The 26,675-nt window shown below is 36.4% G+C and overlaps 1 protein-coding gene across 5 annotated transcripts in view; it reads right to left on the bottom strand.

Moving 5' to 3' along the window:
• The window catches only part of THADA (THADA armadillo repeat containing), a 327,764-nt gene that overhangs the window by 245,731 nt on the left and 55,358 nt on the right, over window positions 1-26,675 (bottom strand). For all 5 annotated transcript variants that reach the window (XM_081591965.1, XM_081591968.1, XM_081591969.1 and 2 more), the window contains 3 exons: window positions 19,947-20,056; window positions 7,299-7,431; window positions 4,386-4,499 (listed from right to left, as the gene is read on the bottom strand). In XM_081591965.1, the coding sequence (XP_081448091.1) occupies window positions 4,386-4,499; window positions 7,299-7,431; window positions 19,947-20,056 (357 nt within the window). The remainder of the gene's footprint in view (window positions 1-4,385; window positions 4,500-7,298; window positions 7,432-19,946; window positions 20,057-26,675) is intronic.

Genomic DNA, 26,675 nt, shown 5'->3' with positions numbered 1-26,675 from the left:
TAATAGAAAAGAAAATAAAAACTATATATATATAAAACTGAATCACCTTGCTGTACAGCAGAAATTAATAAACACTGTAGATCAGCTATAATTTTTAAAAATTGGAAAATATGTCCAATTAAGACAACGGAGAAAGAACAATAAACTCAAAACAGAAAAACAAAATTTGAAAGATTCAAAAATTTCAAAATCAATGACTTAACTATGAGCATTAACAAAACCAAAAGATGATTCTTTGAAATAGAAATAAATCATAAGACTAACCAAGAAGACAGAGAAGAAAATAAACAATGTCATGAATACTAAAGAGGACATGACTAAAGGTACATCAGAGTTAAAAAAACAAACTGTACATCAGAGTTACAAAGGTACATCAGTTATAAACTGACTAGTTTCCTAGTCAGAAAAATTTAGCACAAAATGAACAATTTCCTAGAAAGCAGAGCTAATCAAGCCAAATTCAAGGAGAAATGGAAAAGCTATAGAGATACTACCATTATACAAAGAAAATCAATAGTTAAAAATCTCACTCATAGACCAAAATGAAAGCAAGACACCAAACCCAACAAAATAACACACACATTCATACACACAAAAGACCCACATGATTTTATGGGTGAATTCTACCAAATATTCAAAGAATAGATAATTCCCATCTTACTTACACCATTAAGAGAAATGCCCAAGTTTGTTTCATCAGTCCAGTACAGCCTGGCTATCAAAATAAGCTATGGACTTTAAAAAAAAAGAAAAAAAAGAGGTAGGGACAACTACTTTGAGAAATGGTATCTATTAAAGGCTCAACATATACATACCCAATAACCACTCCTAAGTATCTACTCCAAAGAAATGTACATATATGTTCACCATTAAGCATGTAAAAGAATGCTCTTAAAAGCACTATTCTTAATTACCTCAAATTTAAAACTATCCAAATGTTCACAACAGAATGGATAAACAAATTATATACTGAAAAGTGAAAAGTGTTAGTCTCTCAGTTGTGTCCGACTCTTTGTGACCCCATGGTCTGTAGCCTGCCAGGCTCCTCTGTCCACAGAATTCTTCAGGCAAGAATACTGGAGTGGGTTGCCATTTCCTTCTCCAGGGGATCTTCTCAACCCAGGGATAGAACCTGGGTCTCCTGCATTGCCAGCAGATTCTTTACCAACTGAGTCACCAGGGAAGTTCAAATTATATACTACTACATAGCAATGAAAATGAATAATTCACAACATGTATGATATCATAAACAAAATGTCTGTCAAAAGAAATTCTATCAAAAGAGTACAGAATATATGGCTGCATTCATAAGAAACTTTTTTAAAAAACAGGTAATCCTAAGGTGTTAAAACTAAGCTAGTGGTTATACTTGGGGGAAAGGTGCTGATTAGAAGGCAGTATGAGTGGGCTTTCAAGTGCTAAAATGTTTCACTTCTTGCTGAAGTGTGTTCACTGTGTGAAACTTTGTGGAGGCAAATATTATTTGTACACATCTCTGTATGTTTAGTATAATTCAACAAAAAACTTTCACAGAAAAAAAGGATAGATACAGCATGAAAAAGGAAAAGCACAGGTTAATATCAGTTTCAAATCCAGTGAAAATATGTGAAATAAATTTTTTTTCAAATTTTTAAGTGAATCTAGCAATGTATAAACAAATTTATCATTTCAAAGTTAGGAGTTCATTGTCTTATTGCAAAGGTCATGTTATATTAAAAAGTCAACATAATTCATGATACTTGCAAATTCTAGAAGAAAACATTTATCTCAAAAATGCTTAAAAGCATTCAATAAAATCTAATTTCCTTGAAAAGAGGAAACCTACAGCAAATATCAGAAACAACACAAGGATGCTGGCTATCTCTATTTCTATACAAAACTATTACTACAAGTGCCATCCAGCAGATTAAGAAAACTTTTTTAAAGAACCAGGAAAGTAAAGCAAATTTAGCATTATTTATGAAGGATATGATTATCTATAAAGAAAATTCATGGAATTTACAGATAAGTCATTAGCTGTATTACAGCAATTTAGGTAGGTGACTGAATATTTCACAAAAGATCTGTAAGACTTTTATGGAAAATTATTTTTTAATGTAATGAAAAACATTAAGAAAGATCTGAATAAATGGAGATATAAAGCCCTGCACATGAACTGAATCAAAAAAAGAAGTCATTTTTCCCAAATAATAAATTTAAATTCCAACCAAAATTCAAAAGGGCTTTCTGGGTGAACTTAACAAGCTGATTCTAAAACTTTTATGGCAGAGCAATGGGACAAGTACTGCCAAGGTAATTCCAAAGGGGGGAAAAAAAGGAGACTCATTCTATCAGATAGCAAAACTTATTTTAAAAAATACAGTAAATAAAATAGTGATTTAGGGACAGACTAACATAATAGAGCACAGAAACAGACACATATATCGACAGAAACAGTATATGAGATAAATGGTGTTAGTACAACAGTAAAAGAGAAAAGAGTGTATTATATAAAGAAAATATGAAATCTTTTTGACTTGGTTATGGAAGGCTTTCTAAAACAATATCCAAATGCACAAACCACAAAGGCTGATATATTCCATTTTATTAAAATTTAAAACTTCTGGGGAATAACAGAATAATAAGCAAAGTGAAAAGAAGCAACAGACTGAGAGAAGACGTGTCATTCAAATAACCAAAAAGGAAAAAAAAAAATCAGGAAAATAATTTTGAAAAAACCCAACTCCTGCCAGACAAAGACAATCAAATTAAAGGTAGGCAAAGTCTTTAAAAAGGCAATTCACAGAGGTTATCCAAAAGATTAATAAATATATGGAGAGATGTTAAAGCTACCAGTTGTCAGAGAAATACAAATAAAACTGGAGAACACAATAATTTTACACCAAGCAGAAAAGAAAACATTTATATACAGTGAAACTCTGCTCAAAAATTAAAATGAACTGGAGCTCACTAACCTTAAAAAATGTTGATTTGAAAAAACCCAAACTAAAACAATGTGTAGATAACACAATTCATATTCAAAGAAAAAAAAAGCTCTTAAAGAATGAAAAACATGCATGAAATTTTTCGTTTAGTGATTTATAGCTGAGAAGGAAAAAAGGGAAATAGAATATGGAGGCATCTAGAGTGTATTCAATCTGTAATGTTTTACTTCCTAAACTTGGAATCGGTTTTATGGATGTTGATTAGTCACCATACACTTTTAAGTGCTGAAATATTTCAGATACATTAAAAAAAATATAGAAATACACCATGGGAGAGGAGTAGCAAAGCAAATCATTTAACACCTAGAAGACTGGTCAGAGATGAAATATGAAATTTTTACTGATTTACTAAAAATGATCACTAATGGCAATCAATGACTTTGAAGCCGAGTAAGGTAATAATTCAAAGCACTCTTGAAAATCAAATTCTACTATTTGTAAATGTTCTTATTAAACAATAGTATTTTTCTAAGTGACAGTCTAAAAAGTGGAACCAGTTATATTTTTCACATTTTGGGAAGAAAAAAAATCTTAAAATGATTTCAGATCATTTCTGAAAGATGATCAGTAACTTTTTATTTAAAACTTGTAAAGAATTTTTACATCATACAGTCACAGGCCACTATGTGACATGTGTTAATAAACCCTATCCTTTCCCACTGGTCTACATTCTGGCCCATGGGTTTCCCTTTAATACCTCTCACAGGCTCTGACATAAAACCATGTGTACTTACTGTACTTGACTGTAAACTTCAGCTCTCAGTCTGTTCTCTACCTAACATGGGCCTCCACCAGGTGGGCAGGAACATCCTACTACAAGGCACTGGCTGAGAAAGCCTAGACAAGAAGTATCTGACAGGTGTGTACTACCATGGAGTGGGGCGGAACCGTGAGGAACACTTAACCCAACTTCATACATACAAATAAGTATATACTTAATCTAACGTTAGCAGTGACAAAAAAAGGACTAAGAATTAGCTAAAATTAAAATGTGAATATACCAAAAGCCAGACACTACATTTTAGGGGAAGACCCAACTGCTAAATTTTAAAATATACATCAACTCAAAGAAGCACACACGAAATCTGAAAGTGATAGCACATTCATTTTTTAATTTTTAGATACAATTGTAATATTGTAAAATACCTTGTCTAAATCGAATGTTTTCACTAGAGTTAAAAAACAGACCATCTTGGTTAATCTATACCAACTAAAGCAATGGTTTATTTTGTGGACTAGAAAAACCAAACCAAACACAATCCTCTCCGAATAAGCTTCAAATGTCTGTCTTATCTTCAAGAGCTCTGTATCTTTGACAGATTTTTAAAATTTTCTTTTTGAGTACAGCAAAGATTTAAAACCACTGACTTCCTAGCAGAGTTTGTGTATTTCCATTATTACCTTGGGGACTGTGCTTTGTGAGTCATCTGTAGGTCCAGCCAAAGAGATTAACTCTTTCATTGTTATTTTCAACAAGTCCATTTTGCCTTTCTTAGGTTCAGATGCCAACAATGCCTATGGAAAAACAAGAAAGAAATTATCAGGACTATTATTTTATAAACACCTGTTTGCTATTCCCCAGAATGGATTCCCCAATGCGGTGTTAAGCAAGTTAATTAAGCTGTGTGACCTTGAGCAAGCAGCTTAACCTCTCCATCCCTCAGATACTTCATCTGTAAAATCAGGTGGTGATATTACAGAATCTCTACAGTTACCTCTAGTTTGGCTTGTTAATTATGTAATACTAAGAGGTTGAAATCCCATGGACGGAGGAGCCTGGTAGGCTACAGTCCACGGGGTCGCTAAGAGTCGGACACGACTGAGCGACTTCACTTTCACTTTTCCCTTTCATGCACTGGAGAAAGAAATGGCAACCCACTCCAGTATTCTTGCCTGGAGAATCCTAGGGATGGCAGAGCCTAGTGAGCTGCCGTCTACGGGGTCGCACAGAGTCGGACACGACTGAAGCGACTTAGCATAGCATAGCATAGCATAAGAGGTTGAAAACAGCTCCTGTTGACAACTCTTCTAGGACCATAACTGGGTGGCAGGTCTCAGATACAATAAGTTTTAATTATCCAACAAGAAACTTCCCTTTACTTGAAAAACAAAAAACCTCTGGATTAAATTTCTGGTAAGGATGTGGAAACTCCCTGGAGATAGATCAGTTATTCAATGCTTCACAAGAGGACTGGAGGCTGGAGGACTCTCAAACTGTAGCACTGGAAACTCCATGGGACAAAAGAAAATACTATGACCTTCAAAGAGGTCCTATATTTGAGTGTTCAAGAGTTGCTTACTTTCTAATATTTTGATAAAGATAAAAATAGTAGTATCAAACCACTTGAGGCAATAAAAAGGAGTAAGTACTTACACATGCTACAATATGGGTGAACCTTGAAACATGATGCTAAGTGAAAGAGGACAAACACAAATACCACATATTATATGATTCCATTTACACAGAGACAGAAAATAGGTTAGTAGCTGTGTAGGCCTGTGAGTAGCCAGAATATTTCATATATATGCAGCTACTGGCTGCCAAGAGTGAAAGCTTCAAGTCATTCAGCTTCTTCTGAAACATTTATAACCCATAAGGAGCAAAGTAAAAATACATAAGCAAAACAAGTTTAAAAAAGAAATTTCTCATAATATATTTATGCTCAGAAAATACATAAACTATCTTTTGACCATTCAAAAAAATTTTATATATATCTACACCAAAGGTAAGCTCATAAATTAAGTAGGCAGTTTTTCTTCACAGCTAACACCAAGCAGAGCTTTCCACTAGAACAAAAATATCACTTTGTTGGCAAAGTTATACTAGGAAAAAGGGGACTTTCCTGAGCAGCTTTTTCTATTAATTTAGATTTTATTCAGCTAAAACAAATAAGAAAGCCATATGTGATTACTGATGTGTCTCCTGGGAACCATAGTTGGTTTTTTTTTTTTCTCTTCCCAAGAGCTGTGTGTAGTTATGACATTCTTCTCAAGGCTGGGCTAAGAAAGTGCAGTCCTGACCACTCTATCATTATCACCAATATGTGATATTAGTTGGGAACCAAGAAATAAGCACACAGCACAAATGTGCAACCAAACCTTGCTGCTGCCTTAACACTTGTTCTCAGACAGACATAAGAGGCAAAAACACACTATGTCAGAGTGAATTGATTTCTGAAGATCGCCAAAATCTACCACCTTGGTGATCTGTGTGTCAAATCAACCTTTCCAACTGGTACCCACTGTCATCAAAAAATTACGACTCTGGGAATTTGGGGGAGGAATAACAAAAGGGAAGGAAAAAATACTGGGGCACTAAAAAACAGCCTTCATTTCACTTATTTTCATTTTCTTTTTTTTTTAACCTATTCCTAGATTTTTATCTTCCTGAATATTAAAGAAAGATCTTTCAGGTCAGGTCTGATTTAGTATTGTGATGACTTAGTTTTTATTCTTTGGATTCATAAAGGTGATGGCCTCTTAATTTCAACACTGTAGAAATATTTTCCTATCAATTCCAATCAATATCTGAACATGCTGATATAGAGCAATCTTTAAGGTATAATGTTAAGTAAAAAAAAAGCAAGGGGCAAAACAATGTGTGGAGTATGCTTTCACCGGTGATAAAAAAGAAAATGCATGCACACACACTCTGTCTCTCTCATAAGACAGGTGTTCAGGAGGCAGGGTGCCTGGGCTCGGCTCAAGTCTTAGTTCTGCTTTTACTATCCCTATGGCCACTGGCAAGTCACTTACCTAACTTTTCTATGGCCCAATATATGGATGATAATAGCATCTATCTTGTAGGGCTTGAGAAAGGATTAAATGAGATAACATATGTGAAATAACCACTTATAAAAGCTACTATTAGGATTAGGATTATTTTATGCATGGATTATTTTGTGGAAGGATTCAAAAGAAACTTTTAACACTGGTTGCCTACAGAGTCTTAAGGGTCTTTGAAAAGAGAGGAAGAATATTTTTTCTAATTGGAAAAAAGGTAGCATGTACACTTCCTGGAAGTGAGGCATGAATGCACCACAGTGATGTCTTCGTACTTCACACACAGGCGGAAATCTCTACCACTCTCTGTTCTTATTGTAAGACTGACCTCTTAGAGGGTTTCTTCCAAGAAGAGATCTGTCACAGTAACACAATGTCCACACATTATAACAAAGTATTTGTGAAATGAACTATAGAAAAGACAGAAATGTCCCTTATGCAATACGATCTCTCATGGGTCAGGGAGGTTACTATCGAAAAACCAAAAACAAACAAAACCCCCAGCTATGATCCTGCAGGTAAGCATAATACCTGTATGTAGAAAGGAATTCCAGCACTGCGTCTTGTAGCACAGAGTTTAGATGAAGGATCACAGCATTTAATTTCCTCTAAAACATTCAATAACCACTCTTCCGGTAGCTTTTGCAGACTCACATTAGGGCACCTAAAAGGCATGTAAAGCAAACATTTGGAATTATCAGGTACCAAAAGGTAAAAGCACAAACTATTGACATACATTAACACTGTTAGGAAAGAACAAAATCCTGGCATTCGGAAGGAGGGAAATTAAAAGTGTCTCACTTTCTACTTTTCACCTACTTTCTTTTTTATGATGGGTCTTAGGATTTGAAGCTGTGACAGGTTCTATTTCTTACAAAAACACACACAGCATGTGTCTTATCTGCAAATGAGCTTTAATATCTAAGCTTCACCCACATCCAAAATGTTCTGAAGGTTAACCAAGGACTCACCAATGTTCTATATTGCAAAACTCAAGATTTCCAGTGAGGAGAACATAATCTTATAGTTTATTATAGTTTAGAGTCTGCAGTTATAGAGACTATACTTATTCAAAGAAAACATATTTTTGAAACTATATTTTATTAAATCACTCTGTGGTTTCTCAAAGTGTAGTCTGTTACAAATTAAATTTTCATCTAGATCCTATGTAGAATTAATAAAGAAAGTTGTTTGGAAAGAGCCTTAAACATTGTGAAGTTATTTGGACATTACTCTTAGTGAGATTCTACTCTACTCTGTTAACTGTTATTTTAGAATGCAATTTTTTTTTCAATGTATGCCCTAATGTGTTGGTTTGGTGGTGGTGGTTTAGTCGCTAAGTCGTGTCTGACTCTTTTGACCCCATGGACTTTAGCCCGCCAGGCTTCTCTGTCCGTAGAATACTTCAGGCAAGAATATTGGAGTGGGTTGCCATTTCCTCCACCAGGCTATGCCCTAATATGCAATTATATAACATTATCCTAAGAAACAGCATATTTAATGGTAGATAGACAATTATTTTAGGAGGATCATAACTGGATTTTTAAAAAATTAATACAAAAATAAAGAGATAAAGTCCAAAGGAAAAATACTCTTCTCTTTTTTGAATTGAAGAAGACAATCTGTAGAAAGGTAACTGGTTTCTAATTTGTAAAGAGAATTAGAGCTCTTAGGAACATGTGGTTTTTTGTGTGTTTTTTTTTTAATTGAAATATAGTTGATACACAATGTTGGGTTAGTCTCTGGTGGAGACTTTTTCTCTTTATTTTAGTTTGGTTTAAGAATGACAACTTCAGTTTCCAACATTCCAAATAGCAACTCAAATTTAGTTATGTCTTGCATAGAACAAAATATACATAAATACAACTGCTTTGAAAGGAGGCATTTTTTAAAGTTTGACATGGGCCTGAAAAACATTATTTCAGCCACAGATGTTACAACCAAATCTCCCTATTCTCAGCAGGCTCTGTGATTTTTAAAGGTTTTTCCTTTTAGCCTGGCTTAAAATCCGTTACCTCATTCCTGCTTCTTCCCACTTGGCTCCCTCAGACACAAACACCATCAACAGTCTAAATCACAAGATTAGAAGAGACTGAAAGGCACAACAACCAAACTCAAAGTATGAACCTGGTTTAGATTCCAACTTGAAAAAAACAAATGTAAAAAAGGATACTTTCAAATAATATAGATAGTTACGTATGTATTAGATATTATATGATCCCAAGGAATTATTTATAGGATGTGCCAATGGCACTGTGAATGTGGCAGAAAGTGTCTGTATTTTTTAGAGATGCATACTAAAGTACACAGGAGTAAAAATAACATTTTAGGGATATACTTTGTAAAACTTTAGCCAAGGACAATGAAAGGGATAGATGAAGCATGTATAACAAAACTCTCGCAACTGCTGAATCTGGATGATGGATAAAGGTGGTTCATTACGTTATCCTTTCTCTCCCTCTCTCTCTCTCTCTATATATATATACACACATACACACACATGCGTGTATATATGTCTGAAATTTTAATGTTTTATATGTTTATAATTTATATGTTTGGAAATTTTCATATGAAATCCATTTATATGTTTGAATTTTTAATAATAAAAATAATCCACACGTTACTTACATTACTGAAGTTACTTTCTGATCACTAGGTTTGTATTAATATCTTTTACAAATTACAACGAAAGCATCTGTTTCACAGAACAATATCTTTAGTTTACTACTAACATTGCCAACTTGGTATAATCCTCACACAGTTGCCCAGTCAAAAGATGAAACCCAAATCCCTAGGAGCTGTTAAATTCAAGTGCTAATGATCCAGTTATGGCTTACTGCCTTTTTTGGCTCATTCTTCATTGTCTTCTAAGTACATTTGGGTTAACTTACACAACAATGGGTGAGCAGAGGAAAAAAAGAGAGAATTAAAGCAAAGACATCTTTTTGTGATTTTACCAGCCAAGATTAAAAGCTGGGGTCAGAGAGATGAAAAAAGGAAAGACTACTTGATCTAAGGTTCTCTGTGGATTTCATTGGCCCATATTTTCTTCCCTACTACAGACCACTGGCAGTGTAGGATTGGCTTACAGATAATGCTTCAGACGAAGGTATTCCTGTAGGAACTTACTAAGTAAGAAAAACACAAGGGGGAAAAGGAACTGCAGGAGATGAAGGATATTTTCCTATTTCCTTATTTTTCTATCAAGGGCACTGAAATACTAGCACAACAAATACTAGTTCAGTAATACCCCCTTCTCAGCGCTGTCAATGAGCTTCTCCGGGGCCTCCCTGAGCTGGCACCAGGTGTCTGCCCTAAATGCTCAGATACGTATTTGGCTCAATCTGGTTCATGAGAGAGATATTATCAACTCTCTTATTATTTGCTTCAGTAGGTTTCATTCATTCACTTGAAAAAAGAAAGGTCTATCAAGATCAAAAAGATCTGCTTGGCACTATGCTATACACTAGGAAGGGAGTAGAATACAAATTTCAAATTACACTCAATCCAGAAAGTAGGTTCCTTTCGATTTAGAATGCATTGTTGTTGTTGTTGTTTAGTTGCTCAGTTGTGTCCGACTCTTTGCAACCCCATGGATTGTAGCCCGCCAGGCTCCTCTTTCCATGGGATTTCCCAGGCAAGAACACCGGAGTTGGGCTGCCATTTCCTTCTCCAGGGGATCTTCCCGACCTAGGGATTGAACCCACGTCTCCTGCACTAACAGGTGGATTCTTTATCACTGAGTCACTAGGAAGCCCTAGAATGCATTACCAGAGTATATTGTTTTTAAGGATTGTCTTCTTAATCATATTTTAGTCAGGTTATCTTTCAGATTCATTTCAATCCCTGAATATTCACCATAAGAGTAGGGCTTAAAATAGTTTTGAAACAAACTGGTGATATGAAAAGAAAGTTAGCTGGAGAATCAAAATTGCCTGCAAGAAATTCACTCAGCAGATAAGCTACCTGTGACTGACTTGAGGTAAACTGTGTCTTACTCATTTTGAAGGTATTTTAACTCCTTTAGACAACTGGGGACATTTATTCCCGTTAATAAACTATTTTCTTAAATTAACTGAATGACTCACTGCTCGCCTAAAGAAATTACTTCACCTTCAAACAAAAGCAACTAATTTCACATTTTAAATATGAAATACACTTAAGGCCAAAATATGAAGCAAAATTCCCAGAAAATTATCAAAATTCAATTGCCAGGAAATTAGTTAAGCATAACCTCAGCTGAGTAAAAGTTAAGCCTCTACCAATCATCTTCTTTTCCTAAAACAATAACTTACCAAGCTGTTATTACTAAGGGTTTTTTTTTTCCCCCAGCACAAGAAGGAAGTAAATCCTTTCCCTTTCCCATAAACATACTTTCATTTTGTTAGGTTTAGGAGCAACTCCAAATGAAAATTCATTCAAATAAGTAAGTTACTGGGTACAGAAAAGCAAACATCAGTAAAAACAAAGCTGCTTATTTACTGATTGTTAATAAACTTTTACCTTACCATGGTTCCTTATTTTTCATTTGCTAATTGTTTAGATAATTTTAAATAAGGCAGAGAAATGAGTCTGTCTGGGAACAAAACAAGGATGCATCCCTAACCTTGAAAGTGAAAGTTGCTCAGTCATGTCCGACTCTTTGCGACCCCATGACTATACAGTCCATGGAATTCTCTAGGCCAGAATACTGGAGTGAGTAGCCTATCCCTTCTCCAGGGGATCTTCCTGACCCAGGAATCGAACCAGGGTCTACCTGCATTGCAGGTGGATTCTTTACCAACTGAGCTATCAGGGAAGCCTGTCCCTAACCTTAATATATAGGTAAATGATGAGTATTTACTCAAGCTCAGCATCATCAGTCATCACCATCATCACCTGAATAAAAATATCTACAAACAATAATTAAAAAAAAAAAAATCCAGGGAACACCAGAACCTGGCTCACAAAAGCCCTACATATTTGAACAGCCTCATTCAACTTCATCTTATACCATTCTACTCTTTACTCGAAACGCTTTTGTATTAACTGTTCCCATTGCTTGGGAAGCTACTGCTTCTTGTCATCTGAGCCTTGGCTTACTTAAGTGTAGGGAGAAAGAGAGACTTTTCCTTACACTAAACTTTATCACACCAAAACACATAAAAGTTATCTGACAGTTTATTATTATCTAGATGTCCTTTAAAATACAAACTCCATGATATCAGGGACAAACTTTGACCTGTTCCCTTCTTTATTTCCAAACACACAGAATAGGGTCTGGAATCCCAATAGTTGGCTCAAATATCTGCTGAATAAATGAACAACTTATGACCTACCAACTCCATTAAGTGTACCATTGTAAGAAACCATGCTGACACACCAAGAGGGTATAGCAACGGGAAAGCAAAGTATAAACAAAGTGCTTTCCAATGACAAGAGGAGCCCGTTAGAGCCACAGGTGATTCCCCTCCTTAGCTTCCTCAAACAGGAATGAACACATTCGGTAATCTCCACATCCCATGGTCATAGCACTGTATGAAGATACTTTCTACTGAAATCCCCAAGCAAAATCAAATCTGTTAACCTAAATATTACCCCAAGAGAGACTTTTTCCCAATATTCAAGAACAAAATCAAAGATAGGGTTCAATACCCTATAGAGGGATCAGGTTTGTATAAAGTGGTATTTAACTGAGGTTAAATACCTTCTCCAGGGGATCTTCCCAATCCAGGCATCGAACCCAGGTCTCCCACATTGAGGTGGATTCTTTACCAGCTGAGTCACAAGGGAAGCCCAACTAGTTGTGTGGCTATGGACAAATCACTTGATTTCTCAATGCCCAAGAATGAAAATAAAATCACTGTAAAAATGCTTTGAAATTCAATGAGACACTATTGCCTGGGCTACTATTCCAAAGAGAAGAGAACAATGACCCTATATTATATAAGTACCCAAAGCTCCTCATTAGACTGTCCCCAAAACACCTCATCATGGCCTCACAAGCTACACTCTCTTATTCAGGTCCTCACATGCCTCTCTTAGTTCTACAGCGATAAATGTTTCAAATTTAGATCCTAATAATTGTCTCTCAGTTCAGAGAAACTCTGGCTTACCACATCACACTCTCAGTGGTCAGAGTGTTTCTACACAGGCACACAGAAGATGTTCAGGAAATCGTTTGCTGAACGAATAAATAAGGACCAATTAGTATTGGTGTCAGCTACCCCATATTAGCTGTGCTTCCAATTAGGCAGATAATTGAAAAACTAGATGTGGAAAAGGAGGGCTAAAAAACCCATAAGGCTTCTCAATGGTGAAGTCACTGTACTGTGCTGAGAAAAAAACAACAGCCCAACCTAGACTTCTGACTATTCAATGAAGCTTCTGTCTACTCCCCAGCAAGGAAAGATTTCTTCACAAGGAAGTGATTTCAAAATTCCAGAGTTGCTGCTGTTTATGATAATGAAGGAACTGAGAGGTAAAAATGGAACCATGCAAGGCTCCCAAGAACAATGCGACAAACTCTAGTTGTTTGTTTTGGTTCCTAATCACACAATCCAGGGAAAGGTCCCTGAGTAAAGCGGTCCATGGCTGTTTGTGCCAGCCCCATGCGCTCACCAGCCCCAGCCATGGGGAATTCCAAGCCTGCTTTGGTTAGCTAGTGCCTCTCCACTAAAACAGCTGACATCCGCTTTGTCTGAGGCTCTTTTGTTTTACTTCACTCCAGTGTCAAATTAATACAAAATACACAGTGTCTTTAATCTCTGAGTATATCATAAAAATTTTAACTTTCTTACAAGGGATTCAAGGTTCTTCATAAGCTAGTCTCACTAAATGTTAATAATCCACAAAAGACTCCTAAGAGATTGGTTTACCACTTTTGAAGGAAGTTTACTAAAAATGTATCCAACATCTCTCAATCTTTCATACCCCAAATTCCCAGACTTTCCCAATCAGAAACTAGTAAGCAGCATTGTACTATGAGTAGAATGGAAATTGAAAAAGGCCTTAGAAAGCTGAATTCTCTTCCTTTATCAAAGGTGACACAGCAGCCTAGAGAGGTTTTCATGGCTTTGCTAGTGTCAACAGAGCTGGTAGGTAGAACTCAGCTCTAACTCATACCTCAATATTCTTTCCTCTACACTCTGAGGGAGGTGGTGGTTAAGGATGGGGATGTGGTGGGAATCAGATCATTCTGATTTTCCTGTTTATCAGTAAAGAAATAGTAGAAATTAAAAGAAAAAAAGTTAAAAGGCTGACAGGAAAGAAGCAAGAGAGTCTGGATTTGGTTTGGTTTTTCTACGCTAAGTGCCATAGCCCGAGTCACAGAGTCGGACACGATTGAGTGACTAACACTTTCATAGCTTGAGTCTCTACCAAAAGTAACAGAAATGAACAGGCCAGTCCATGGCTGCTTTTTAGGTCTTTGTGTTGTCTTGAGAAGATCACTGAAGCAAATTATTCTTCCATAAACAGATTAGTCCAATTTCTATCCACAAAGCTATCTCACTGGTAGTGGGTAAGGATTCTAAGATAAGCATAAAACCCAGACTGAAATCAAATTACATATGCTGTATATCCAACTAATTGGTCATTAGACTATTTTGTGCCAATAAATCAGGTCTCCTGACTACAGAGTGCCTTTCCAATGGTTTATCCATCCACCTAAGGACAGTAACAGATAGCTATTTTTTGTCAAGTTCTGATTAGTTATATCATGATTGTTAATTGAGAAATGTTACCTTCATTTCCTCAGACTTTTTCAGTAGGGTTATTTTTCCTAACTTAGAGATTTTTCCAAGCTCCTATTATTTCATAAGCTAAATTCTCCAGTTCTCCACTCCATTCATTCTTCAGTCAAGTACTGTTTATTATTTCAAGGCTCATGTTTATTATTTCAATTAAATTAAACAGTGACAGATGGGCAGGAAGGCTGTGGGCATGTACACGCACATTTTAAAAAGGGAACACAGCCTTGAAGCATGGAGAAATTTTAAGCCTGAAAAACGATTTGCCCAAATGAGATCCAGTGTGAAAGCTACGTATCAACAGAAGCCATCTTAACCTCCCTCTCCACCATCAAATATTGTTGAGGTTTCCTGCAGGCTAAGACATCAGGGGCTACTGTAAAGCCTCAGCTGCAGGCACAGGCAATGACAACAATGACCAAATAGAAATTGAATTACCAGTCAGCAAGCCATGGGGAGAAGGGCAAGATACGGTGGATTAAAAAAAAAGTGGTTAGATGGATGTAACAAATTGTTGGTTCTCTTATTTAATGTAACCATTCCCTGAGATCAAGAAGGAAAAAAATAATATTAACAACTCTGGGATTTTACTAAAAAAGCGGAGATAGAAGCTATTCACTAAGAACAAGATTCCTCTGTTACTGAGTCTAAAATCACTGAGAATTATTATGAGAACTTTAAAAAAAATGAGTATTCAAAGTTCCAGAAAGAAGGTAATATCTTACCCAACTATGGAGTGGACTTAAAAATAGAAATTCAAGAATCACAAGTCAAAGAAACAAAGATTTAGATTTTAAACATTAAGACATTCTAAAAAATAAAGAAAAAGAAAAAAATCATTAAAACATTATAGTTTTCCTCAAATCCTTCTAATCTACTATAGAAATGGGAGATTTAAAGCATTTTTTTTACCTATATAAAGTATTATATGTATTAATACATATATATAATAAGTATAATTGTAAGTATTAATATGGCTTTCAAGAGTGGATGATCACTTAATTTGTTCTTTTTTAATTATTAATATTTCAAATAAAAATCATAGGATACTCAGAAATAAAACTATCTTAGACGCAAGGGAGATGAAAATAAGGCTGAGAGAAGATTATATATATTTTTTTAAATTTAGCATTGAATGATTTTTCCTCCATACTCTACATTATGTTCTACATTTATTTCTTGCTCAATTGCATATTCTTTAGAGACTTGATCTTTCAGTCTCCAGTAGAGTAAAATTATTTTTTATTATTATATTCCAAAGGTGCATAAGAAGTTTTCTGTTGAATTTGAATTGTAGTAGTTATAATTAATTCATGAAAGTTGAAATACATATAAAAATTACTTCTGTCCACCATAACTGTTGATGTCCGTAAGTCAGCACTAGCATTCTATGACAAAAATCGCTAAATGTCAGTAGTTTGGTTTTTCAGGCCAATAATGTGAAACTGATTGTAATTAGTGCAGTAAATATTCATGGATTAAGCTACATTTCAATAAGCAGAGCAATTCAAAAAAATGAAGAGCAAGACAATATCAAGTACTCATGAACCTTCCTTCTAGATTTAGAATTACAGAACAATTTAATCTCCTTAAGAGTTAAGCTTTTAATTTATGGTTGAACAAATGAAAGCTAGATTCCCTGGTTTGGCACCCTAGTTTAGGATTCTGTTCATTTTCATTGAAAGAATAACCTGAAATACTAAAATGATAGCACATAAATAAGCATATATGAATTTCATCAGAAACCTGAATTTACAGTTGTAACTTTAATGCATTTAACCACTAACCAAATGCTTAAGCAGGGAATTATGCATAGGAAGGTGATTATTTTTTTAAAGAATACATGAATATTTCATCAAATTTTAAACAGAAAGCACCATATAACAAATCAGATTCTTAGAATCTGAGAAAATTAACTCAACATATTAAGTATGTGTGTGTGTATGTATGTATGCGTGTGCAAGTGTTGCTTTCAAAAAATTTCCAGAAAAAAGAACAGTGACTCCCACTCCTATTTATTCTTAGATGATTGTTTAATAGTGAAGTCAGTTTACATTTGAAGACATTCTGAATAATCTTATTAAAAACCAGTTCAAACAATGTGGTTCATGTTTAACTCTTTGGTTATTTACCCATTAATCTCTTTAAGTGCTTGCTTCCTTCACACAGCTGTAGTTCAAGAGGTAGCCAGCAGTTGGCCTCCATTTCAGTGGATTTTCATGAAAGTCCAGATTTCTTTCTGCAAACTTTAAAAACGCTGTATGCCTAAATAACTTTTTCATAACTTAAAAGCTTTCAAAAGGATCCAAAAGAAACCCATTTTTCTTTTAAAAATAAAAACCAAACAAAAGGAAGCCACACATACTGCAAAGATGTTCTCCGTAAAACATTCTGTTCAGCAGCTCTGAGATGTCTCCAAAAGGATCAAGAACCACTTGGTTTGGAAGCAACAGTTGGGAACTCATAACAGGTTGGTTAAAAGCCAATAGTGACAGCCATGAGGAGCCCTTTAATGCAGATTAGGGGTGGCTGCAATACTAGGCACTGGGTCTTGCCTTGTCTTCCTACTCCATTTATTTGGAATGCCTTCAATTGTACTTTCAACTACACAATACAGTTGTTGAAAAGCCTCTGTGCCTGGTCTTCTGTTCTTTTCTCCTTTTAAGTTCTTCCCTAAAGACTGCAATCATACTATGATATTTATGAAAAGATCTCAGAAGATATCTCTGTTTATGTAACATCACCCAAACTAATCCATCTCCCAGTTATGACTTAAATATTTTCACCAGGATATGCCACCATCATCTCATACTCAACACATACAAAACAAACTTAGTCATCTTTATCAAACGAATCCCCTCTTTCAGTCCCCTTGCCTTTGTTAACATCAATTCCACTTTTCTTGTCACTAAGAATTAAACCACAGGAACAGTCATGGACTCCCTGGGGAGCTTCATTACACACATTCTGTTTGCTTCACGTGGCAGGTTGCACTCCGCAAAGATGGCCACCACTCTATCTCCCATCCAAACGTATTTCTACAATATGATCTTGCCACTTTACCATCAAATGATAAAGTTTAAGTCTAATGCCCTTCCCAGTGAATCCAATTGGCTTTAAGACTCACTTAGAACAAAAACAATGGAACTGAAGTAATGCTATGGACTTCCAAGGCCAGGTCAGAAAAGACCATGCAGTTTCTTCCTGGTTCTCTTGGAAACCTCTCTCTAGAGGAGGCCAGCTGCCATATAAGAATTTCAGCTACCCTATGACTGCCATGCTGAAAGGCCACATGCAGTCCAAACTAGGCCCTATCTTCTAGTTATCCCACCAAGGTGCCATAATGTGAATAAATCTGTCTTGGACCGTCCTGACCAGTTCATCTGTCAGCTGAATACCACTAACTGAATTCAGTAAATACCCCAAGGAGAAGAATCACTCAGGTATGCACTGCCCTAATTCTTGACACATAAAATTATAAAATAAGAGATGTCCACGGCTTCCCTTCTAAGCATTCAAAATGTCATGTGTAGAGTTGTTACTACATGGGGCTAAACATGAATTGAGATGTCACTTCTTTCCCTCCATTCCTAGAGCCATCATCAAAGCTTGTATCATCTCTGCTCTAGATTATAATAGCTGATGCCAGGCTCTCCTCACTACTATCTGTCATTACAATCTATCTAACCTAACACTTCTAACTGAAAAACTACTTTGATGTACCAACACCATAACCAACATCAGTCTCACAATGTTTTACACTTATAGAAAACTTTATAATGCAAAAGGATCTTCATAAATATCTATTTTACTTGATCCATATAAGAAACACCAGAGAGATCTGTCAATAGGGCAAATATTCTCTTCCTTACTTTATAGATAAAGAGATCAGAGGCTGAGGAGATTCAATTTTATACAATCTCACTGCCAGCAGAACTAAGACCTTGTGTCATAGATTATTGCTATTTCTCTATTCTACATGCCTCGTGTGACCTACTTCGGATTAAAAAAATGTTCAGTGCCTCTTTCCATCCCTACTATAGTGACTCTGCTTTCTAGGCATCCATAATAAGGCTTTTTCTATTCAACTGGATGTTATTGCCTAGTAACTCTACCATCACCGCGATAATCAGGCTGGCTCACTTACTCACCTAACACTCTGCCATGTCTCACTTTCCAGGCTCGTATTCAGCTAACACACATCCATACAGACAGCAATGCTGGGTGCTTACAGCCACTGTCTGTTCTGACCAGTCAGTGCCTATGACATACCATTTGTTAAATATTTTGAATTTCATCCCTGCTTATTTCCCCAACTAAACCATAAGCTCTTTGAGAGCAGGAAGCTTGTCTCATAAAGAAGTATTTCAGCCTCCAAACCAAGCATAGGACTAAACACACAGCTAGTGTTCAATACATACGTTTTCTAATTGATTTGAAGGGAGTTAAGTGGATTGTGCTGTGAGAAAAAATATTCTTAAGTCATCTCTACACCGGAAAGAAAGAGTTGCAAAGATAACAAAATATTTTCAAGATCAGCAGTTTAATGTCAGGGACATTTAAAAATGTATCATTTAAAGATATTCTGTGCAGCCCATAGCTGTCGAAATGTTTTATAAATGTTTTTACCGGGAGTGTGAAAAAAATGTTTCAAAAATATTCAAGGAGTAGATGTCTTAAAGGCCCAAAATAAAATGTTTGCTGAGGCTACAAGGCTGGCAGAACTCTGCTTCATTTCAAAAAGTTTCCAGGCAATGGAAATGTTTTCTTGGAAAATACTACCTTTATTTAGAGAACACTTGCCATGAACACTTAGTCATTAAGTAATTTAAGGTTTCCTCACAAGCTCTTTGGAGGAAATCTATTATATGAATGAATGAAATTATCAGCCAGCACCTATAATGTCAAAAAAAAAAAACAACAGTGGGCTAAATATATGAAGTCTACCCTAGTATTTTTCCAAGTAGGGGGAAAAACTTTTATATTTTTTGGTCTATTTACTGTTCTTTTACGTTTTTCTATAAGATAAAACTACGAATAAAAACACAAAATCCTTAAGTGTTTCTCTGTCTGTAATGCACACAAATCCACAAAACTGGAGGGCTTATTTTATTCCACAAGCCAAGTAATTTTCAAACAGACAAAACAGTGATTTCATTCAATGAAAATAAATGTTAAACTTCAAAGCTATTTTTAGTAAGATCTTTGAGTTTGCGTCAAATCACCTTTCAATGAGAGAGCAAGCAACTCGGTTTGGACATTTCACTCCATCATCTGCAGTAAATCATACAGTGAAACCTAAGAAAACAACTTCTTCCAAGAGTTTTGAAGCCAACTAAGTCTTATTCTTTTAAACATCAAAAGACATAGCTAAATTCTACTTCAAGCACATGGCTTGTACATGTAGTCTTTTTAAAACGTACACAAAGGGATATTTGCTTTGTTTTACCTGTTTAGGATTTCAGTGAGTTTCACAAAGCCAGTGTAAGCCAGTTCAAATGCTCCTCTGTGCCTGGACTGTAAAAGGTGTTGTTTAAAGTAATCTCCTATTTCTTTTACCTTCAAAACAAAATCAAAAATAAATATTCAACTTAAGTTTACACTGACAGATGTATTTGTCAGTAACCACTTAGAACTCAGTTCTAGATGTCTGTTTAGCACCTACTACCCAACAGTTAATATTTTAAGCATTTTGACGTTATCACAATTGATTCTCACAATAATGCCATGAAAGAAGCATTATTATTATCTCCACTTTACAATGGGGAAAAATGAGGCCCAGAAAGACCAAGTAACTTATTCAAGGTCACGCAGCAAGTAGATGGTAGAAACAGTGCATAAACCCAGGCAATTTGGCTCCAGAGTTGACCAAGGTTTAACAGCTACGCTAGACCTGCCTCCCTATGCCAGCTTCACAGACCTTGCTGTTTTCTCTGTTAGCTCATATCACTCAATATCAACAGCAAATCACAAAAAGTGACAACCTTCACTCACCTAGGCCTAGGTGAAATAATTACCTATTTTTTCCCTCTTCAAAAAATGTTTTTCTATTATGGCTAAAATATACATAAAATTTACCATTTTAACCATTTTTAGGTCTACAGTTCAGTGGCGTTCAGTATATTCACTTTGTTGCACAACCACCATCTATCTACAGAATTTTTCATCTTCCCAAACTAAAACTCCAACCTACTAAACAATATTTTCCAAAAATTACCTTTTTATACACACACACACACACACACACACACACACACAGACAGACACACACAGACACACACAAATGTTAATGGCCATGCAAGATTTAGGGCAAAGGACCTCCTGAAAATTGACAGGCTTCACTCTGAGTCAAAACCATGGAGCTTTCCAATATGCTACCTAACTGCTTTCCTACATGCTGCCTTTCTCCATGCAAGTTTAAACAATTAACAAATATGACAATATATTTTAAAGAAGACATGACTGACAATTAGTTGCTGATGAGGTTCTGTACAGCATGAACTGTTAATGAGTGGGTTGATTGTTTATACCATAAGATTTGGTAGCTGATCAGCTTTAGAAAGTCAAGATTCTGTATACAACCTCAGTACCTTTTGATCCAGGTCTTCCCAGCAGGTCACAGAATGGTGAAAAAGTAAGCTTACCCCAAGTAGCTCAATATGTTTATCCAGAAACAACTTCTACCCTAGTACAGTGACTGGTGTTCTGCACACATTAGAGACGATAAACAGTAGAAAGAGCAGTTAAACATGTGACCATGGGCAACTGCCTCAGTCTCCTCATCTATAAACTGGGAATAATAATAGCACTTGCCTCATAGATCGTGTATTAAAGTGAGTTAATAAATCTAAAAGCTCAGCATAAGCCCTTAACTTATAAACCCATTCAGTTCAACGTGAGCTCTATACGGGCTTCCAAACAGAGAAAAGGTAAGGACATATTCTAAACTCAAAATACATACGATTATAGAAAGATGGGTGATACAGTTAAAGATATAAGAATCAGACATGAGGTCAAGAAAGAACCAAAGAAGCAGGCTACAACAGAAGTTTTAAATCTATTTAAGTTTAAAACACTTTAATATCATCAAAGAGTGGCATGTCGTGCTCTTCAGCTAAAGTTTTCAGGTGAAGATCTGATGATACCCCTAATTTTTAATATTTTTGATAAGCTACATACTACTAGTTGTCACCTGGAGAAGGGAAAGGCTACCCACCCCAGTATTCTGGCCTGGAGAATTCCATGGACCATATAGTCCATGGGGTCGCAAAGAGTCGGACACGACTGAGTGACTTTCACTAGTTGTCAGGGTAAGCCTTATCATTTTACCTTCAATATGTAATTTCAGAGTATATTTTGAACAGAATTATCAACCACTAAATCTGCATTTAACCCCCAAGACAGACCTGTAGCTCAATAACCTTACAAAATAGGACCAAAAGAAACATCAGTTACTTAACTGCTTATGACCATCATTTCCATTACTCGAGAAACTAAAGATTTCTAAGAAGGTGTTTTAAGGCACAAAAAATAAAAACAGGAAGTCATAGAGACAGAGTCTCTCTATATCCTGAATTTTTTTAATATTACAGATATTAAAACATACTTCAGGAAAACGAATGTTACTGGTAAAGTGCTTCTCTGTAGATTTACAATCTAGTTCTCAAACAAAGATCAGCTGTTCATTGCTTCCTTTACCTTAATTCCCTTCTAAGGGGCCTAAACCAAAAAGCATATAATAAAATCAAAGACCTCAAAGTGAATGAGACAAGTGGATGGTCTCTCTTCTCAACCCTAGGTACTCCTGGCCTCAGAAAACAGTATGAGACTCAAAAGATATACATGAGAAGTAGACAGTTTTTCTTATTTCAATTTGCACTTAATTTCCCAACAAACCTATCTAGGTAATATCAAGACTTAATATGAATTTTTCCCTTTAAAGAGTGTATATTTCTATTAATCAGACAGTAAATACTTCTTTAGCACTCTGTCAAATGCTTAGTAGCTCAGTGTTGGGTGGACAAAGAACAAAACAAGACATCTGTCCTCAGAAGGCTTTCAGTTCAGAGAAAACCAATATGCTGGATGGTACCTGTCAGGAGCTTAACTGCATTAAGAAATGAAAGTTCTTTTTACATTGAAATTAATTATTACAGTAAGATTAATGGCTTGATGTGAAGAACTGACCCACTGGAAAAGACCCTGATGCTGAGAAAGACTGAAGGCAGGAGAAGAGGATGAGATGGCTGGATGGCATCTATGGACATGAGTTTGAGCAGGCTCCAGGAGTTGTTAATGGGCAGGGAAGGCAGGTGTACTTAAGTCCATGGGGTCACAAAGAGTTGGACACAACTGAGAGACTGAACTGAAGATTAATGGCTAGACCTTAAACAGGTTATACTTTGGTGAATCAATATGGAAAAAGATAACTAACATGAGAAAGAGCTGGGATATTAGAATGAATGAACAAACACTTAATAAGTACCTGTTACCTCCCAGATACTTCATGGGGTCTTTTTATATGAATGAACATAGACTATACAGGAGATTGATAGCAGACCTAGCTGAATGGCCTCAAGGTTTCATGCTAGAAAACAGTGGAAGAAGACAGGGTTGCAAGGTAGGGAGGTGCCTATCACACAAGGAGTGGGAGGGGTCAACCTGGCAACGTGGTTCATGAGTAGCTGGTCAAGGAAAAGGAGCCATGCCTTCCCTTGGATGAACAGAGTACTGCAGAAACTTACAACAATAGTAGAATCAGAAAAAGAATTTTTTAATTTAATTAAAACAATGAAACAGTCCTCTGAAAATTCAAGTTGATTGTCTTAATCTCGGAGAAGGCAATGGCACCCCACTCCAGTACTCTTGCCTGGAAAATCCCATGGTCAGAGGAGCCTGGCAGGCTGCAGTCCGTGGGGTCGCGAAGAGTCGGACACGACTGAGCGACTTCACTTTCACTTTTCACTTTCATGCATTGGAGAAGGAAATGGCAACCCACTCCAGTGTTCTTGCCTGGAGAATCCCAGGGATGGCGGAGCCTGGTGGGCTGCCGTCTATGGGGTCGCACAGAGTCGGACATCGGACACGACTGAAGCGACTTAGCAGCAGCAGCAGCAGCAGTCTTTTAATCTATTTGATGCTAACCTCCTATTTAAAGTTCACAAAAAAATTTCTTATTTATTTATTTATTTATTTTTGCTGTGCTGGGTCTTCGTTACTACACGGGCTTTCCTCTAGTTGTGGGGAGCAGGAGCTAGTGCACCACCTTCTCACTGCAGTGGTTTCTTTTGCTGCAGAGTACAGGCTCTAGGGCACACGGGCTTCATCAGTTGTGGCTCCCAGGCTTTAGAGCACAGGCTCAATAGTTGTGGCACACGGGCTTAGCTGCTCCGTGGCATGTGGGTTCTTACCAGACCAGGGTCAAACCTGTGTCTCCTGCAGTGCAGGAGGATCCTTTACCACTGAGCCACCAACAAAGCCTCAAAACATTTCTTTTATCATGGATGATGTCTTCATAAATAATACATATCTGAGATAAATAATACATATCTCAGAAAGGGAATTAAAGTATCAATAAAAATTTTTTCAAAGGCCACTTATTTCTATTCTTAAAATTAAATTCTAGTCACTAGCTCTTTGGGGGATGGTTTTGGTCACCAAAAAAAGCTATGACAAACCTAGAATGTGTTAAAAGGGAGAGACATCACTTTGCCAGCAAAGGTCTGTATAGTCAAAGCTATGGTTTTTCCAGTAGTCATGTATGGATGTGAGAGTTGGATCATAAAGAAGGCTGAGTGCCAAAGAATTGATGCTTTTGCACTGTGGTGCTGGAGAAGACTCTTGAGAGTCCCTTGGACAGCAAGGAGGTCAAAACAGTCAATCCTAAAGGAAATCGACCCTGAGTATCCATTGGGAGGACTGATGCTGAAGCTGAAGCTCCAATCCTTTGGCCACCTGATGCGAACAGCCAACTCACTAGAAAACACCCTGATGCTGGGAAAGATTGAAGGCAGGAGGAGAGGGGGATGACAGAGGATGAGATGGCTGGATAACATCACTGACTCAATGGACTTGAGTTTGAGCAAACTCTGGGAGATAGGGAAGGACAGGGAAGCCTGATGTGCTGCAGTCCATGGGGTAGCAAAAAGTTGGACACAACTTAGTGACTGAACAACACTATCTTTTAAAGTTTAGTATATTCTGGTTCTAACTTTTCATAAAACCTACTTCTACAGACAAATTAACATGCTTTATGGATTTACAAGGTACAAATTTCCACAGGGGACATGCCACATCTCTAGGCACCTATAATTCAACAACAGACTAAACAGAGGAGCAACATAAATGCTCATCCAATGCATGAACTCCTCAAAGGACAAATGTAAATACACTTTTCATTTGTTCTTTATCTAAATAGTAGAGAGAAATACAGTAGAAAAATAAAAGCTAATTCCCTTCACTACAAGTTAGAAGGGCCAAAACAGATTCAAGTATGCAGGTGGGACATTTCTACAAAGAGCATGAGCAGTGGTCAAGATCTGGGATTCTGGAGACAAGAAAGCTGGGTTTAGGAACCTTACTCAGCTGCCTTACCAATACAAGCTAATTATGTAACAGAGTTCCCTCGTCTGTGAAATGAGGATAAAACTAGAATCTACTTCACAGGATTATTCTGAGAAATAAATGAGATTATGTATATAAGCATTTAGCAGAGTATCTGGCAGAGAGTAGCAAGCAATATTGCTAACAGTCAATTTTTGTTTTTATTTTATGTCATGAGGTAGTGAGACTTAATCCCTAAAACTTTAGTTAATTTCCCTAAACCTTCTCTGGTGGCTCAGATGGTAAAGAATCTGCCTCCAATGTGAGACACCCAAGTTTGATCCCTGGGTCAGGAAGATCCCCTGAAGAAGGGAATGGCTACCCACTCTAGTATTCTTAGGGTTTCCCTGGTGGCTCAGATGGTAAAGAATCTGCCTGCAATGTGGGAGATTTGGTTTCAATTCCTGGGTCAGGAAGATCCCCTGGAGAAGGAAATGGCTATCCACTCAAGTATTTTTGCTTGGAGAATCCCATAAACTGAGGAGCCTGGTGGGCTACAGTCCCTGGGGTTGCAAAGATTCGGACACGACAGAGCGATTAACACACACATTCATTCAAACCTTCAATTTTACTTTAAGACACAGCCACTTCTTATAACCTTAGGAATGTCAACAGGAGTTTCTAATTCCACTTTGGTTAAATGGAATAGTTCATAAAAGTTTGTAGTATAGTACGATAACATTTTATACTGGACATTCTCTACCACTGTGATTTCTTACTAACACCTGAGATTTCTTCGAAGCCCAAACATTGTCCTCCTACATAATGATAACAAAGATGATGGTTTCCTGGTATTCAGGCATCCTCCCATCAGAACGTTTACTCTTTGTCTTCTGGCAAATTCTTAACCATGTGCCACTTTAACAGTTGTCCTTCAGTCTGATTTTCTGAAATGAAATTCTGTCTTGAATCTCTTACTACACTTCTAAGCCCTTTGAAGTCAGAGAACCACATATTATATTTCTTAATATCGCCACAACTCATGTAGTAAGGCAGTCAATATATAGTTGACTAAATAATGTGATTCCGTGCTCAACTTCACATCACAGTAACATAACCGTGTAGCCTGCATTCAGTACACTTCAATAAATACTTTGAACTGATTTCTAAAAACTAAACTTTGGTAGAAGAAAACACAGAAGCAATCTCTTGAAGACTGATGAATACTAATAAACATACATCCCATTTATAGTTTATTAATGAAAACTAAACAGAAACAAAAGGCACTGAGGAAATGTATAAACCTAGTTAGCCACGTACATTATGAAAATTACAACAGCATCTAAAGTAGGAGTTTTTTAAATTGCCAATTTCTAATAGTTCTAATAGGTAATTATTTTTATTCATGTGATTTCTGGGGCAATAATTACTAGAAAGGGGAAAGCAGATATTAAAAAAAAAAAAAAAATTCTACCCAGAAGCTTCTTTTTAGGAATACTAGGAGAAGTATCTAAACAGACGAATTGATGGCTCAGGTAGAGGAAGTTGTTTAAGAAAATCAGTGGGTACTCGGTATCCAATATCCCATGGAAAGAGGAAAAACAATGTATCAAGCAAAGCTTCCAGCTCAAAGCCC

The sequence above is a fragment of the Giraffa tippelskirchi genome, chromosome 4 (genome assembly GCF_054371585.1).
Source record: "Giraffa tippelskirchi isolate mGirTip1 chromosome 4, T2T-mGirTip1v1.2.pri, whole genome shotgun sequence".
NCBI classification, from domain to species: Eukaryota; Metazoa; Chordata; class Mammalia; order Artiodactyla; family Giraffidae; genus Giraffa; species Giraffa tippelskirchi.
Note: the sequence above shows the minus strand (reverse complement) of the source record. Positions and strands in the feature narration are given on the sequence as shown.